General features: G+C 42.1%; 1 protein-coding gene across 1 annotated transcript in view; it reads right to left on the bottom strand.

The window, feature by feature from the left end:
• ano3 (anoctamin 3) overlaps positions 1-14,349 on the bottom strand; it is a 350,806-nt gene that overhangs the window by 197,319 nt on the left and 139,138 nt on the right. The window contains exon 5 of the mRNA XM_063063091.1: positions 6,662-6,820. Coding sequence (XP_062919161.1) covers positions 6,662-6,820 — 159 coding nt within the window. The remainder of the gene's footprint in view (positions 1-6,661; positions 6,821-14,349) is intronic.

Raw genomic sequence — 14,349 nt, 5'->3', positions numbered from 1 at the left:
TTTACATGCCAATTTTAAAGAACGAGTAGGGCCTGTTGGGACTTGTCAAAAGAGTGGTAATTTTGTTGCATTATCAGGGGCCAGAAAAAGAAGTTAAGGCTTAAGGGAAGCAATCATTGTGGAAGCGGCTATTGTTGGAATGGGCCAGGGTTAGAGTGAGCAAGCTTTGGCTCAATAGTCTTTGGTGAGAGTCATATGGAATCATTTATTCGACTGCAGAGCTTAAGCTTGAGATGTTAGAGCCAAAGGTATAAAAACTGCAGACAGTATGGTAGTGAGGGCAACGGAATACTACTCCTGTAAGATGTGGGATTGCAGTGTACTTAATGCTCTCCCTGATGACTACATCAGTGGGATGTGCACCCAACTTTAGCTCCCGGCCTGCAAAGTCAAGGATCCGAAGCTTGGGCTGAAGTTATTTTGGGCCATCCAGAAGGCTGATAACCTACATAGATGATACTTTTACTGAGGTGGTTACTTCTAGAGAACAAGTTTCAAACAGTAGATGGGTGACTACTGAAAGAAGTAAGGGGAGAAAGCAGTCAGCACATGGTTTCCCTGATACCTCTTTGGATACTGATGGCAGAGATGACCTGTCAGAGCACAACAGCAGCAGTTGCACTATGGTTGGGTCTGAGGCACAGCAGTGAAGGGCTGAGCGATAGTGAAAGAAGACTCAATCGTGAGGTAGATAGCCAGGACATTCTGTGGCCACAAAAGAAACGTCAGGATGATGTGTTGCCTTCCAGGTCCTAGGGTCCAGGATGTCTCAGAGTGGCTGCAGAAAATTCTCAAGAGGGACGGTGAGCAGCCAGAGTTCATGGTGCACAGAGGAACCAAGAAAGGGGGGAGAGGTTCTGCACAATGGGTACACAAATTTAGAGAAGAAGCTCCAAGGTAGGAATCTCTGGATTACTTAGCAGGGCATTTGATAAGGTACTACATGCAAGGCGTATTGAGAAAGTAAGGGGACATGGGATCCAAGGGGATCTTGCTTTGTTGATGCAGAACTGGCTTGCCCACAGAAGGCAAAGAGTGGTTGTAGATGGGTCATATTCTGTGTGGAGATTGGTTACCAGTGGTGTGCCTCAGGGATCTGTTCTGGGACCCCTATCTTTGTGATTTTTATAAATGACCTGGATGAGGAAGTGAAGGGATGGGTTAGTAAATTTGCTGATGACACAGAGGTTGGGGGTGTTGTGGATAATGTGGAGGGCTGTCAGAGGCTACAGCGGGACATTGGTAGGATGCAAAACTGTGCTGAGAAGTAGCAGATGCAGTTCAACCCAGGTAAGTGTGGGGTAGTTCTTTTTGGTAGGTCAAGTGTTATGGCAGAATATAACACTAATGGTAAGACTCTTGGCAGTATGGAGGATCAGAAGGACCTTGCTTCCTCAGCACTACCTACCTCTCCACCCATCTTCATATCATCTCCAAACTTTGCCATAAAGCAATCAATTCCATTATCCAAATCAATGAGAAACAATGTGAAAAGTAGTGGTCCCAATACTGACCCCTGAGGAACACCACTAAACACTATCAGCAAACAAGAAAAGGCACCCTTTATTCCCACTCACGGCCTCCTGCCTGTCAGCTATTCCTCTATCCATGCCAGTATCTTTCCTGTAACACCACAGGATTTTATCTTGTTGAGCAGCCTCACATGTGGCACCTTATCAAGTGCCTTCTGAAAATCCAAGTAAATTCTACTTACTACCTCTCCTTTGTCCACCCTGCTTGTTACTTCCTCAAAGAACTCTAACAGATTTGTCAGACAAGATCTCCCTTTACAGAAACCATGCTGACATTGACCTATTTTATCATTAGCCTCCGAGTACCCCAAAACCTCATCCTTAATAATGGACTCCAACACTTTCCTAACCACTGAGGTTAAGCTAATTGGTCTATAATTTCCTTTCTTTTGCCTTCCTCCCTGCTTAAAGAGTGGAGTGACATTTGCAATCCTCCAATCGTCCAGGATAGTGCCAGAATTAAGTGATTCTTTGAAAGATCATGACCAATGCATCCATTATCTCTTCAGCAACCTCTTTCAGCACTATTGGCTCGTCTGCCCTCATATTTCATCTTTTCCCTTTTTATAGTTTTTTTGGTTGCCTTTTGTTGGATTTTAAAAGCTTTCCTACCACCAACATCCCACTCACTTTTGCTACCTTATATCCCCTCTCTTTGGCATTTATGCAGTTCTTAACTTCCTTTGTCAGCCACAGTTGCCTCGTCATCGTCGTCAGGTCGCATCTGGAATTTCCAGTTGGCGGACGATTTCCCTTCATGCCACTCTGTCCCGACACTTGTCCACAGCATCCCTAGTCTTGTCCAGCTTGGTCCAATCCTTGATGTTATCCAGCCACATTGTTCTTTGCCTTCCTCTTCCTTTCTTTCCCTCCACCTTTCCATATAGCAAGTCCAACAAGATGTTATCTCTCCGCATAACGTGTCCACAATAAGCAACTTTTAACTTCATAATCTTCTCCAGCAATATCCGTGGTCTATCAACTTCAGACTAGCTGCCTACTCCTGCTATTTGTGAACAACTTCTTCTGTGGGACATATCTATCCTGCACCTTGTGAACTTTTCCCAGAAACTTCAGCCATCTCTGCTCTGCCGTCATCCCCGCCAATATCCTCCTCCAATCTACCCGTGCAAGCTCCTCTCTCATGCCTCTGTAATTCCCTTTATTCCATTGTGATACTGATACATGCGACTTGTGCTTCCCCCTCTCAAACTGCAGTATGAATTCAATCATATTATAATCACTGCCTTCTAAGGGTTCCTTTACATTAAACTCCATAATAAGATCTGGGTTATCACACAACACCCAATCTAAGATAGCCTTTCCCCGAGTACGCTCAGGCACAAACTGCTGTAAAAAGCCATCTGATAGGCATTCATCAAATTCCCTCTCTTGTGATCAGACACCAATCTGATTTTCCCAATCCCCTTGCATATTGAAGTCCCCCATTACAATTAAGCCATTACCCTTATTACATACATTTTCCAGCTCCCTTTGCAATTTCAAACTCTCAGCTTGGGTACTATTTGGAGGCCTGTATATGATTCCCATAATGTCTTTTTTTTTACCCTTGCAATTTCTTAATTCCACCTACAAAGATTCAACATTCTCTGACCTTATATCACCTCTTTCTAAAGATGTAATTCCATCTCTTACCAACAGAGCCACACCATCGCCTATGCCTTCCTCCCTGTTCTTTCGATACAAAGTATATCCTTTGATGTTCAACTCCCAACTATGACATTCTTTCATCTACGACTCAGTGATGCTCACAACATCATATCAACCAATCTGTAATTGTGCCACGAGTTTGTCTACTTTATTCTGAATGCTATGCATATTTAAATACAGCACCTTCAGTCCTGCATTCTTCACCTTTTGCATTTTGCCTCTGTGGTACAATTTAACTCCTTGCGCTGTCTGCATTTGTACCCAATCATTGGCTTGTCCTTCCTTATATTCATGTTACTTCCATCATCTAATTGTAAACCTGCTGGCTCACCCTCAGCTCTGTCATACTGGTTCCCATCACCCTGCCATATTAGTTTAAAACACTCCTAACAGATCTAGTAAACTTGCCTGCAAGAATACTGGTCCCCCTCAGACTCAAATGCAACCCGTCCCTTTTGTACAGGTCACACCTGCCCCAGAAGAGGTCCCAATTTTCCAGAAATCTGAATCCCTGCCCCCTACCCCAATTCTTCAGCCACATGTTTATCTGCCGAACGACAACCACAATTCCTTAAGTTTTAAGATAGCTATAGATCAGGATAAAAATGGACCTTATGGGGAGTATTAAATTGGAGCAATACAAATTAGGCAGGAACTCGGGAGAGTTAATTTGGAATAGCTGTTTTAATTTTGGAACAGCTAATTTGGAACAGCATGTCGTCGTCCAACATGTAGAAGGTGCTTAAAGACTAACTGCAAAAAGTACAGGGCAGGTATGTTCTAGTCAGAAGAAATGACAAGGATCGTTAGTTAAGAGTACCTTGGATATCGAGAGAGGTGTTAAATTTAGTCAAGAAGGGAAAAGTATGTAAAGCTTAGGAAGCTAGAGTCAAACAGAGTCCTTGAAGATCGTAAAAAAGCCAGGAAGGAACTGGTGAAGGGAATTAGGAAAGCCAGAAGAGGCCATGAAAACTCCTTGGCAATTAGGATTAAGGAGAATCACAAGGCATTCAATACACACATCAAAAATCAAGAGCAAGGCAATAACTAAGGAGAGGGAACAACCAGTCAATGTTAAAGTGGGAAGCACTTGCTTGGTTTAATTAGGGAGAGCCAGCATGGCTTTGTGTGGGGCAAATTGTGATTCAGTTTTCTGACGAAGTGACAAGGGTGATTGATGAAGGGAGAATTGTGGATGCTGTCCACGGATCTTAGTAAGGTCTTTCACAAGGTCCCTCATGGGAGGCTCATCCAGAAAATTAAGATGCATGGGATCCATGGTGAATTAGCCATTTGGATTCAGAACTGGCTTGCCCATAGAAAACATATGGCAGTAGTCAAAGGGACTCATTCTAGCTGGGGGTCTGTGATTGGTGGTGTTCTACAGGAATTTGTACTGGGACCTCTGCTGTTTGTGATGTATATAAATGACCTGGCTGAAAATAGGTTTGCAGTTGTTCAGATGATACAAAGGTTGGTGGTGTTGTGGATAGTGTAGAAGATTAGCAAACTGTATATAGATCATCTGCAAATATGGGAGGAAAAATAGAAGGTGGAGTTTAACCTGGCCAAATGTGAAGTTTTGCACCTTGATAGATCAAATGTAAAACGACAATACACTTAACAGTGTTGGTGAGCAGAGGGATCTTGGGGTCAAAGTTCATAGCTCTTTGAAAGTGGTTATGCAGTTTATATGGTGGTTAAGGCGGCAAATGGCATGCTTCCCTTAATTAGTTGAGGCATTGATTCCAAAAGTCAGAAAGCCATTTGAGGGGTGGGAGGATGAGCACCCCAGTCAGACGGACATAATGGCATCAGACCCAGGCAATGAACAAACGACAATGAGGAAGCAGTATGCATGTGGCAAAGTCTGCAAGAACGATCGCGGCTTGAAGATCCACCAAGCGAGGATGAAGTGTTTGGCGGGAGCAGGAGCAGCACAACGCGCAGGTGTCCAACCTGGTGAGACAGAGGAGGTGCCAGGTCCGGAGTCACCCCATAGTGCCTGGAACCTCCAAGTGTTGCAAACTAATCCCTCGAACATCAAGTCTAACAGGAGGTGGATCTAATGGCCTGCAGCTAACATGACTTCACTGTGGAAGCAGTTTGATGAAGATGTTAACCAAATTCTAGAGGCAATGGCGAAGGGAAGGGTTGATAGGAAACTGGAAGCCATGACAACAATCATTGTCAGCTTTGCAGTTGAATGGTTCTCCCAGTGGAGGTTGGTTGTAGGGGATTCGCAGCCTGTTCCTTAGTTAGAGCCTTCAGCAATTTGGGCATCGAGGGAGAGGGGAAGAGGAGAGCCATCCGCAGTACCACCGATGCGGCAGAGAGGGCCTCAAGATGGCTGTGGCTCAAAAGAGGGGAGCCATGGAGTCATAAGTAGCTAGCCACCTGGACACAAGCTGGGGTCTGATCATCCCCGGCTGGGTCACCTGGAGAAGGCTGTATGATGTTGAAAGACCCGAAACACCTGATGATTCCAGGAACATCACTGAAGATGTGTCCAGAAGCATCAGTCAAGGTATGTACACAGCAACTTTATAAAGCACGAGTTAGGCTGCATCTGGAGTATTGCATACAGTTCTAGCCACTCCATTATAGGAAGCATGACAAGCCTTTGGAGAGGGTGTAGAAGAGGTTTACAAGGATGTTGCCTGGATTGGAATGAATGTGCTCGAACAAGAGGTTGGACAAACTTCGGTTGTTTTTTCTGGAGTGGCAGAGGCTGAGGTGAGATCTGATAGATATCTGTAAGATTATGAGAGGCAGAGATAGGCACTATCTTTTTCCCAGGGTTGAAATGTCTAATACCAGAGGGCATTCATTTAAGATGAGAGGAGGTAATGCCAAAGGAGATGTGAGGGACAAGTTTTTTTTCTTACACAGAGCGGTGAATGCCTGGAATGTGCTGCCTGAGATGGTGGTAGATACATTAGCAAACTTTTAAGAGACAATTAGATAGACATATGAATGGAAAACGGAAGGACATTGTGTAGGCAGAAGGGATTAGTTTACTGAGCTATTTAGTTGGTTCAGCACAACACTGAAAGCTGGAGGACCTGTTCCTGTGCTTACTGTTCTATGTTCTATATTATGGAGAGAAGACAGGAAAAAGGGTTGAGAAGGATAATAAATCAACCATGATGGAATGCTGGAGTAGACTCTATGGGCCTAAAAGACTAACCTGGCTCCTATTTATTATGATTTTATGATATGTATCCTACCCATCCTTTGAACCCTAATTTGTAATACTCCTGCTGTTCAGATAACAATTAGCTAATGTTTCATAGATCATCGAGTAAAAACAGGGCCTTCTTGATCTACTTGGCTCACTTAATAGGTGCTTCAACCGCATGATCAATCCAAAGAGCTAATTCTAAATAGAAACTTCTGAAGACATCATAACCTTTGACATTAAACATGTATATAAATAATCAAACTTTTGTTCTGACCTCTCTTTCAAGTTGCAGTCCTTCTGCCCGCAGATTCTTTTCAAAGGTGCTTCTTTTCTCTACATGCATATCTGATTTTTTGTAGACCAAAATATAGTCAATCCTTTTCTTTCCATCTTTGAAGAACAGACTGTCTTCCAGTACCAAGTGGCCTTTATGCTGGACAAAGGAAACAAGATTCCTACTGTCAAATAACACTAAGAACAATCAGAACTAACCACTGCAAACAGAAAGTCGAAGACACATAACCCCCTTGATAATCCACAAATGATATTTTTTCATCGTTAACAGTTGGAATAATTTTGCAATTAGCCAAGAAGCTTAAACATTGATGTGATAAAAAGCAGAGTAAGCTTAACATCTTTGACAGTATAGAGATGTATTTTACATTTTCTTATAATTCAAAGTTTAAGTTTAAATTTTAAAGCAACTAACTACCAAGGTACTTAAATGCCACTATATACTACCCTGTGATTCACTTTCTTGAGGACATTTACAGTAGATTCAAAGAAACACAAAAGAATCAATGAAAAACCACACACAAACAAAGATGGACAAACGACCAATGTGCAAAAGATGACAAATGGTGCAAGTAGAAAAAAGCAGTAACAATGAATAAGTAATAAATAATATTGGGAACGTGAGTTGTAGAGTTGTTGAAAGTGAGTGGGTCCATAGGTTGTGGAATCATTTCATTATTGGGGTGAGTAAAGTTATCACCACTGGTTCCGGAGCCTGAAGCTTGAGGATTAATAAGTGTTCCAGACTTTGTGGTGTGGGACCTGAGGCTCATGAATCTCCTTCATGATGGCAGCAGAGAGGAGAGAGCATGGCCTGGATGCTGAGGGTCCTTTATGATGGCTGAATTCTATCTAAATATACCAACAGGAAATAAGTGACTCCTACAGGACTGCCATATTTGTCAGGTGGTTGCTATCCTGTTATTCGTTGCATTTTATAACAATTACCTTTGATCTGCATTTTGCCTTCATAGGTCATCCAAACGAGAAAATCCATCAAACAAATTACCAAAGCAAAGATGAAAATTATTTAACCATGACCTAATTTATTTTACTCCAACCAGATTTATCTTTAAATCACCAAGTTGTAATGAGCTGGAATGCAGTGACTGAAAGGATGGTGGAGGCAGATTCAATTGCCACTTCGATAAATACTTCACTGGCAAACTGTGAGAAAAGAAAAGGGAAAGGGTATCACTCAGGCTTTTGCTTCAAAGAGCTGATACAAGCAAGATGGGATTCTTGCTGTGATTCTTTGTCTCGTCAGCTCGGAGCTACACATTCTGTGAGAATGTTAATTGGAATGACAGAACTGCTGCACTGGTAGCTGGCACAGACGTGTGAGTGGATCTCGTTCTCTGCAGAGTAAGAGTAAGCCTCTGTGACCTTTTGCTACTTAATTAAACAGAAGGCCATCTGCATCCATTCCAGCTGCAGAAGAGCAATCCCATCAATCCAATCAACACATCATGCAAACCCCACATATTTCTCTGCAACCCTCTACAAGTCCATCAACTCCCCTTTGATTATTTTGTCATTTATCTTTTGTGGAGATACCATAGGGTTGCCAAATAATCCAATTCATTTTTTAAAATTACCATAAACCTAAAAAATGTTCTCATTACCTAGCCACTGACTGGCCACTTATGTAAAGGCAAATCAGTCTCACAACTTAACACATTTTTCTCCCTCAGGCCCTTTAATTTTTTTGCTCATAAAATACATCAGCCTTGCTGCACCTTTCTATATTAACCATTCCATGGATGTTGTGAGGCTGGTACAGTTAACAGCATCACAGTCCCTTTAGAGCAGAAACGAGGAAGAATTTAATTAGCCAGAAGGTGGTGAATCTGTGGAAATCATTGCTGCAGATAGTCGTGTAGGCCAATGATTGGGTATATTTAAAGCGAAGGTTGATAGATTTTGATTAATAAGGGTGTCAAAAAATACAGGGTGAAGACAGGAGAATGGGGTTTGGGGAGATAATAAAACAGCCATGATGGAATGGTAGAGCAGATTCAATGGGCCAAACGGCCTAATTCTTCTCCTATCTCTTAGGATCAACTGTTGGCTAATACTTAAGCTTACAGTTTTGGAAGGTATACTATCAAATCTACTCACTCCTTATCCACACTGGTATACTGACAAGGTTTAACAACAGAAGTACCTAAATTATTAGATAATAGCTGAGGGCACATGAGGTAGAACTTATCATTCGCTAATTTTTTTTTATTATCGCCACTGCTATCATATGAGATGCAACTGCAACTATAAGCTTCAGATAGCCTCAGCGATTCAAACAACAGCACATTGCATCTGCTCTTCCTTCCAGCTTTGTTCCAGAACAATCCTACCTTTGTTACGTGAGACCTCCCTCATCTACTGTTTCCTACGGAAATGGACACTTAACTTGTAACTACCAAATGAAGCAGAAGATTTGGTCGGTGTCATTTTGAAATCTCTTACAATTTTGTTTTTGAGTCACAGCGCATCAAATTTTCACCTTTGAACTACGTTGGGAATCCAACCCAGTTATATTCAGGGCACAGGGATTTCATTTCCTTAAATACATAACTGAGAACATGTACACATGAAAATGGCTAATTTCAGGTCCTCTCTGTGACATGTGAGAAATGTTAACTATTTGCCCACCACAGCAGAAAAATAGATGAGTGGTGCTCATCCACCAGCTCTTTAGTCAACAGAGCACACATTGCCCCAACTGAGGCAAGCAACCATTCCATCAAGAGTGTCCTGACCAGCTGCATCACCGTCTGGTATGGGAATTACATCAGATCGCGACCCTGCAGTGGATAGTGATGACAGCTGAAAACATCATTGGGGCCTTTATCCACTCCCACCACCCCAGCCCCATTCAGGACATATATCAAAAGTGCCTCCAGCATTGTCAAAGACTCCTCCCGTCTTTCCACAATCAACTTAACCTCCTGCCATCAAGCAGAAGGTACTGCAGCATAAGAACCAGAACCAGAATTTTTCCAAGCCAGGGCAGGACCAGGACATATGAGACGAAGAAGCCACCCCAGAGTGACATCTCTCACAAATAGGATTTATATGGGAGTAAAAACGAGCCAGTTTATCTTTGGACATGTCAGCCCTATGCACTACCTTAAATTGTATCAGCATATGTTTAGCACATATAGAGGAAGAGCTAACCTATTGAAAGATTTTTTTCCCATTTCTCTATAGGCAGGCGAAGTTGAAGCTCCCTTCCCCATTCATTTTTGATTTTATCAGATATACCTGGCTGTATTGTCATAATTGTATCATAAATAATTGCTATTAATCCCTTCTGATAAGGATTTAAACCTAAAGTTTTGTCTACGATATCAGTGGAGTGTGAAATCGGAAACATAGGCAACATAGTATTTAAAAAGTTTCAAAAAAAAAAATGGGATCTGGGCAAGTTATATTTATTAGATAACTGTTCAAAAGACATGAAACAGTTATTAAGAAATAAGTCACGAAAACATGTTATACCCTTCATTTTCCGTATCAAAAAGGCTTAATCCATAACTGAGGGTTGGAAAAACGATTGGATATAACAGGGCTTGATAATACGAATTTGTTCAAACCAAAAAATTTGATTGGAATTGAATGAAACTGGAACCATATTCGTAATGTATATTTAATTATTGGATTAACCAATTGTTTATTCAATTTAGAAAATAGAAAGAGAAGTGAAGTTCCTAAAATAGAAACCAATGAAAACCCTTGTACAGAGTAGTAATAGTGTCAGTAACATTACACTGTCTTATATAAACAGACACCTTGCACTTTATGTCAACCTGTCAATCTTGCAGCCTTGTCCCTCAGGGACTTGTGTTGATATTATTTTGTGACTAAATGTGCGGATTGTAACTATATGTGCTTGCGTGACTCAATGTACTGTGTTTCCAAGCTTCAAGATTGTTCATTGTAATTTCCAGTACACTGGTGTAAAGGAGAATAAAGGAATTGTTACACACACAAAATGCTAGAGGAACTCAGCAGGCCAGATAGCATCTATGGAAAAGAGTACAGTCGACATTTCCGCTTAAGATAACGAACACAATGATTACAAGAAGCACACAAATATAAATACACAAGATATACATAGCTAGATTTTATGTCCATAATGTGACGCTAAGCTCACGAGTATCTGTACAAAAATGTGACTGACAGGAAATGATAGAATAGTGGTGGCTAGGGGTGTGCAGGATAGGATTAGTAGGTGGAGGTGTTGATCAGACCTACTGCTTGAGAAAGTAATTATTTTTGAGTCTGGTGGAAGCCTTCTCCCTAATGGGAGTGGGACCAACAGTCCATGAGTGGGGTGGGTAACCTCCATGATGTTACTGGCCTTTTTCTGACACCTTTCTATACTTTTTGCTCCTTGACCCAGAGGAATACTGTTTCTTTTCTCTATATACATGTGAATGGTTGAATGACAATAAACTTGAAGTTGAACTTGATTTGGAACTCTTCATTCATTTTTCCTGGCTGATATGCAACTACTTCACCTTGGAAGGTAAATGTCAGTGAGTACCACATGACTGACAGATGATGGGAAATTGCACTGTCAGAGCTAAGGACCTAAGGCAAAGAATCATGTGTTACCCATTAACCTATGACAACTGTTACGAACCAGCAGCAACAGACCACGGACTCTGCTTTTAATAGTAAATGAATATATTTTCAATACCACCCCAAAATATAGACATTTGAACAGATTTAAACAGATTACTTCCCTAACAACAAAGAAAACGGAAACAGTTTACTGCCTCTTAGCTCACAAATTGTGGAGGTTTAGAAACAGTTCTTCCCACGTCTTAGGATGGCAACCCAGAAGGTTTCCAAAGCCACGGGAGCAGGTATAGGTGTCTGTAAGGAAGGGTTCTAAAATGCACATTAAGTTGACAAAGAGGTCGATCACGGGAAAATTCCAGGGGACAAGTGATCGTCACCTTCACACTGGGACCACACAGGGAAAGCAAAGCAACAGTCACAGAAGGTTCCAGATGTCAAGTAGACGTCACTTAAAAACTGGAGTCCATGTGGGAGCAACAAAGTAAAGCCTAAATTCCAAAATCCATGTAAGGATATCTCAAGGCGACAGTCACAGAATATTCGTTAACACGAGTGGTCGCCACATAACACACCCGAATCCATTCTTGGATTAACAACAAATGGTCGCCACAGAATACTCCAGAAATCCATGTATGGATCATACAAAGTGACAGTTATGTATCCAATATGCACTGTGTGCCATTAATTTTCATAATCCCCTGGACATGGAGAAATATTAGGATCGCCTACTGCTGTAGTGGACTCTTTAACTAACTCCATCCAGCATGCTCTCCCACTGGCAGCTCACAGTCTGTGCTCCTGCGTAGCTACTGAAATTTCCAGAAAACTCCTGATTTGAATCGAAGAACCCTTCCCGTTTGTTATATGACGTCATCTCCCACGCACTTAAATGACGCTTACGTTTAATCAAAGCAATGGCAACATGTAACACAACAAAACAGGAACATTTTATTCTTCAAATCAGAAGCAATGGACCATCCACAATTCCACAGTTTGCTCCATTGTTGGACCTCATGGCAACTCATTGAAGGCCAAATCCTTTTTATACAAAAGCAGATTGAGTCAGTGGTGAGGAAGGCAAATGCTCTAATTTTGAGAGGACTAGAATATAAAAGCAAGGATATAACGTTGAGGTTCTATAAGGCATTGGTCAAACTGCACTTAGAGCACTGTGAACAATTTCAGCTCCTTGTTTAAGAAAGAATACACTGACATTGGAGAGGGTCCAGAGGAGGTTCACAAGAATGAATCTAGGAATGGAAGGGCTAATGTCTAAGGAATGTTTGAGTCTCTGGCCCTGTACTTGCTTGCTGGAGTTTAGAAGAATGAGAAGGGATCTCACTGAAACCTATCGAATATTGAAAGGCCAAGATACAGCAGACTTGGAGAAGATGCTTCCTATAGTGGAGGTGTCAGGACCAGAGGCACAGAATCCAAATAGTAGGACACTTCTTTAGAACAGAGATGAGGAGCAATTTCATTAGTCAGAGGGTGGTGAATCTGTGGAATTCACTGAAGCCAAGACATGTATTCTAAGTGGAGGTTGATAGTTTCTTGATTAGTAAGGCACCAAAGGGAGAAGGTAGATGAATGGGGTTGAGAAAGATAATAAATCAGCCATGATGGAATTGCAGAGCAGACATGATAGGTCAAATGGTCTAAGTTTTTTCCTACGTCTTATTGTCTTAAAATGGACCAGCCTTTCTCATTAATGCCTGCTCCTACATTTGTAACCATTTTTGCATGAGTGATACAACACGTGTGTGTGAGTGCACACAAGTGATGAGGGTGGTGCACACAGTACAGCTATTAGCTGCTCGCCCACAGTGCCAGAGCACCAAGTTCAATCTCATTGTGGGTGCTCTCTCTGTTAAGCATGAATGGGGGTTTCATCTATTTGCTCCAATTTTCTCCCACATCACAGCGACATGTGGGACGGTAGGTTAGTTGGCCATAGTAAACCGTGGGAGAAATGGGGAAGTAATAAGAATGTGGAGAGATTTTTAAAGCAAATAAGATTATTGTAGGATTAGTGCAGATGGCACTAAACAGCGACTCCTTTGCTTGCATCTTTTGAAACAGCTCAATTTCCATCTTTAATATCTTTATTTTTCCCCTTTTAGGGTTTTTTTGAGGACCCTGACCTGGAGTTACATGCTGACTTCAGTTCTTTGCAGGAATGGGACCCATTCTCAGGGTTCCAGGACTGGCCGTTGTTTGGCATGCCAAGGGTTCGGCCTGAGAGTCCAGCTTGAATTTGGAAGCTCAACATTTCGGGGCTCTAGAGACAGGCAGATCGAGGGTCGGTGTCACGGCAGGAGATCCGTGTGTCGTCAGGGGAGTCCGGATATCTGCTGTGGGCACGAAGACCCTGGATCTTAGAGACCTTCAGGCACAGAGCTCAAAAAAAGGAACAGAACGGACTTATAACGTCATAAATCAACGAGTTGCTTGCTATGTTTCCCTGCTCACTGGGAAAATGGAGACACCTTTTTCTCCCTTATTGGAGAGAGAGAGAGAGAGAATCTGCGGTATGTCGAATGCCGAGTGTAACGCCAAGTCTTTGGGGTAATTGCAAGTCTCTGTCATTGCTATTGCTTTACTCACACTTGAGTGCTCGGTGACGGTGCTAATGCTTGCTTTTTTTTTGCCCATGGGGGGGGAAAGGGGATTGTTGCTCGCTGCTGCTTATGCACAGGAGAGGATCTGGGGGGGTACTCTGAGGTTCTTCCATTTATCTGTCGTTCATTTTTTGGGGCGCCTCTCTGTTTTCGGGGATGTTTGCAAAGGAAAAGCAATTCAGGATGTATATTGTATACATAACATAGTATGATAACTGTGTGTATGTTGTAGTAAAGCAAGGGTTAAAGACAACATTCAGGTGAGGATGACTGCAGTGGTGTGTAGTCAAACCCAGACAAGGGAAACCTTTGAAGTGAGACTGCCAGAGCCAAATTTGCTTACTGCAGTAGATAGGTGAGAAGGACTACAGCAGTGTGTAATCAATCAAGAAGAATACAGCTTCTCTTTACACAGTAAACGGTGCCAGAGACAAATGAGATAGGAATAATGGAAGGA

Source organism: Mobula hypostoma, chromosome 11 (genome assembly GCF_963921235.1).
Source record: "Mobula hypostoma chromosome 11, sMobHyp1.1, whole genome shotgun sequence".
Classification (NCBI taxonomy): Eukaryota; Metazoa; Chordata; class Chondrichthyes; order Myliobatiformes; family Myliobatidae; genus Mobula; species Mobula hypostoma.
This window is presented reverse-complemented; position numbering and strand designations above follow the sequence as displayed.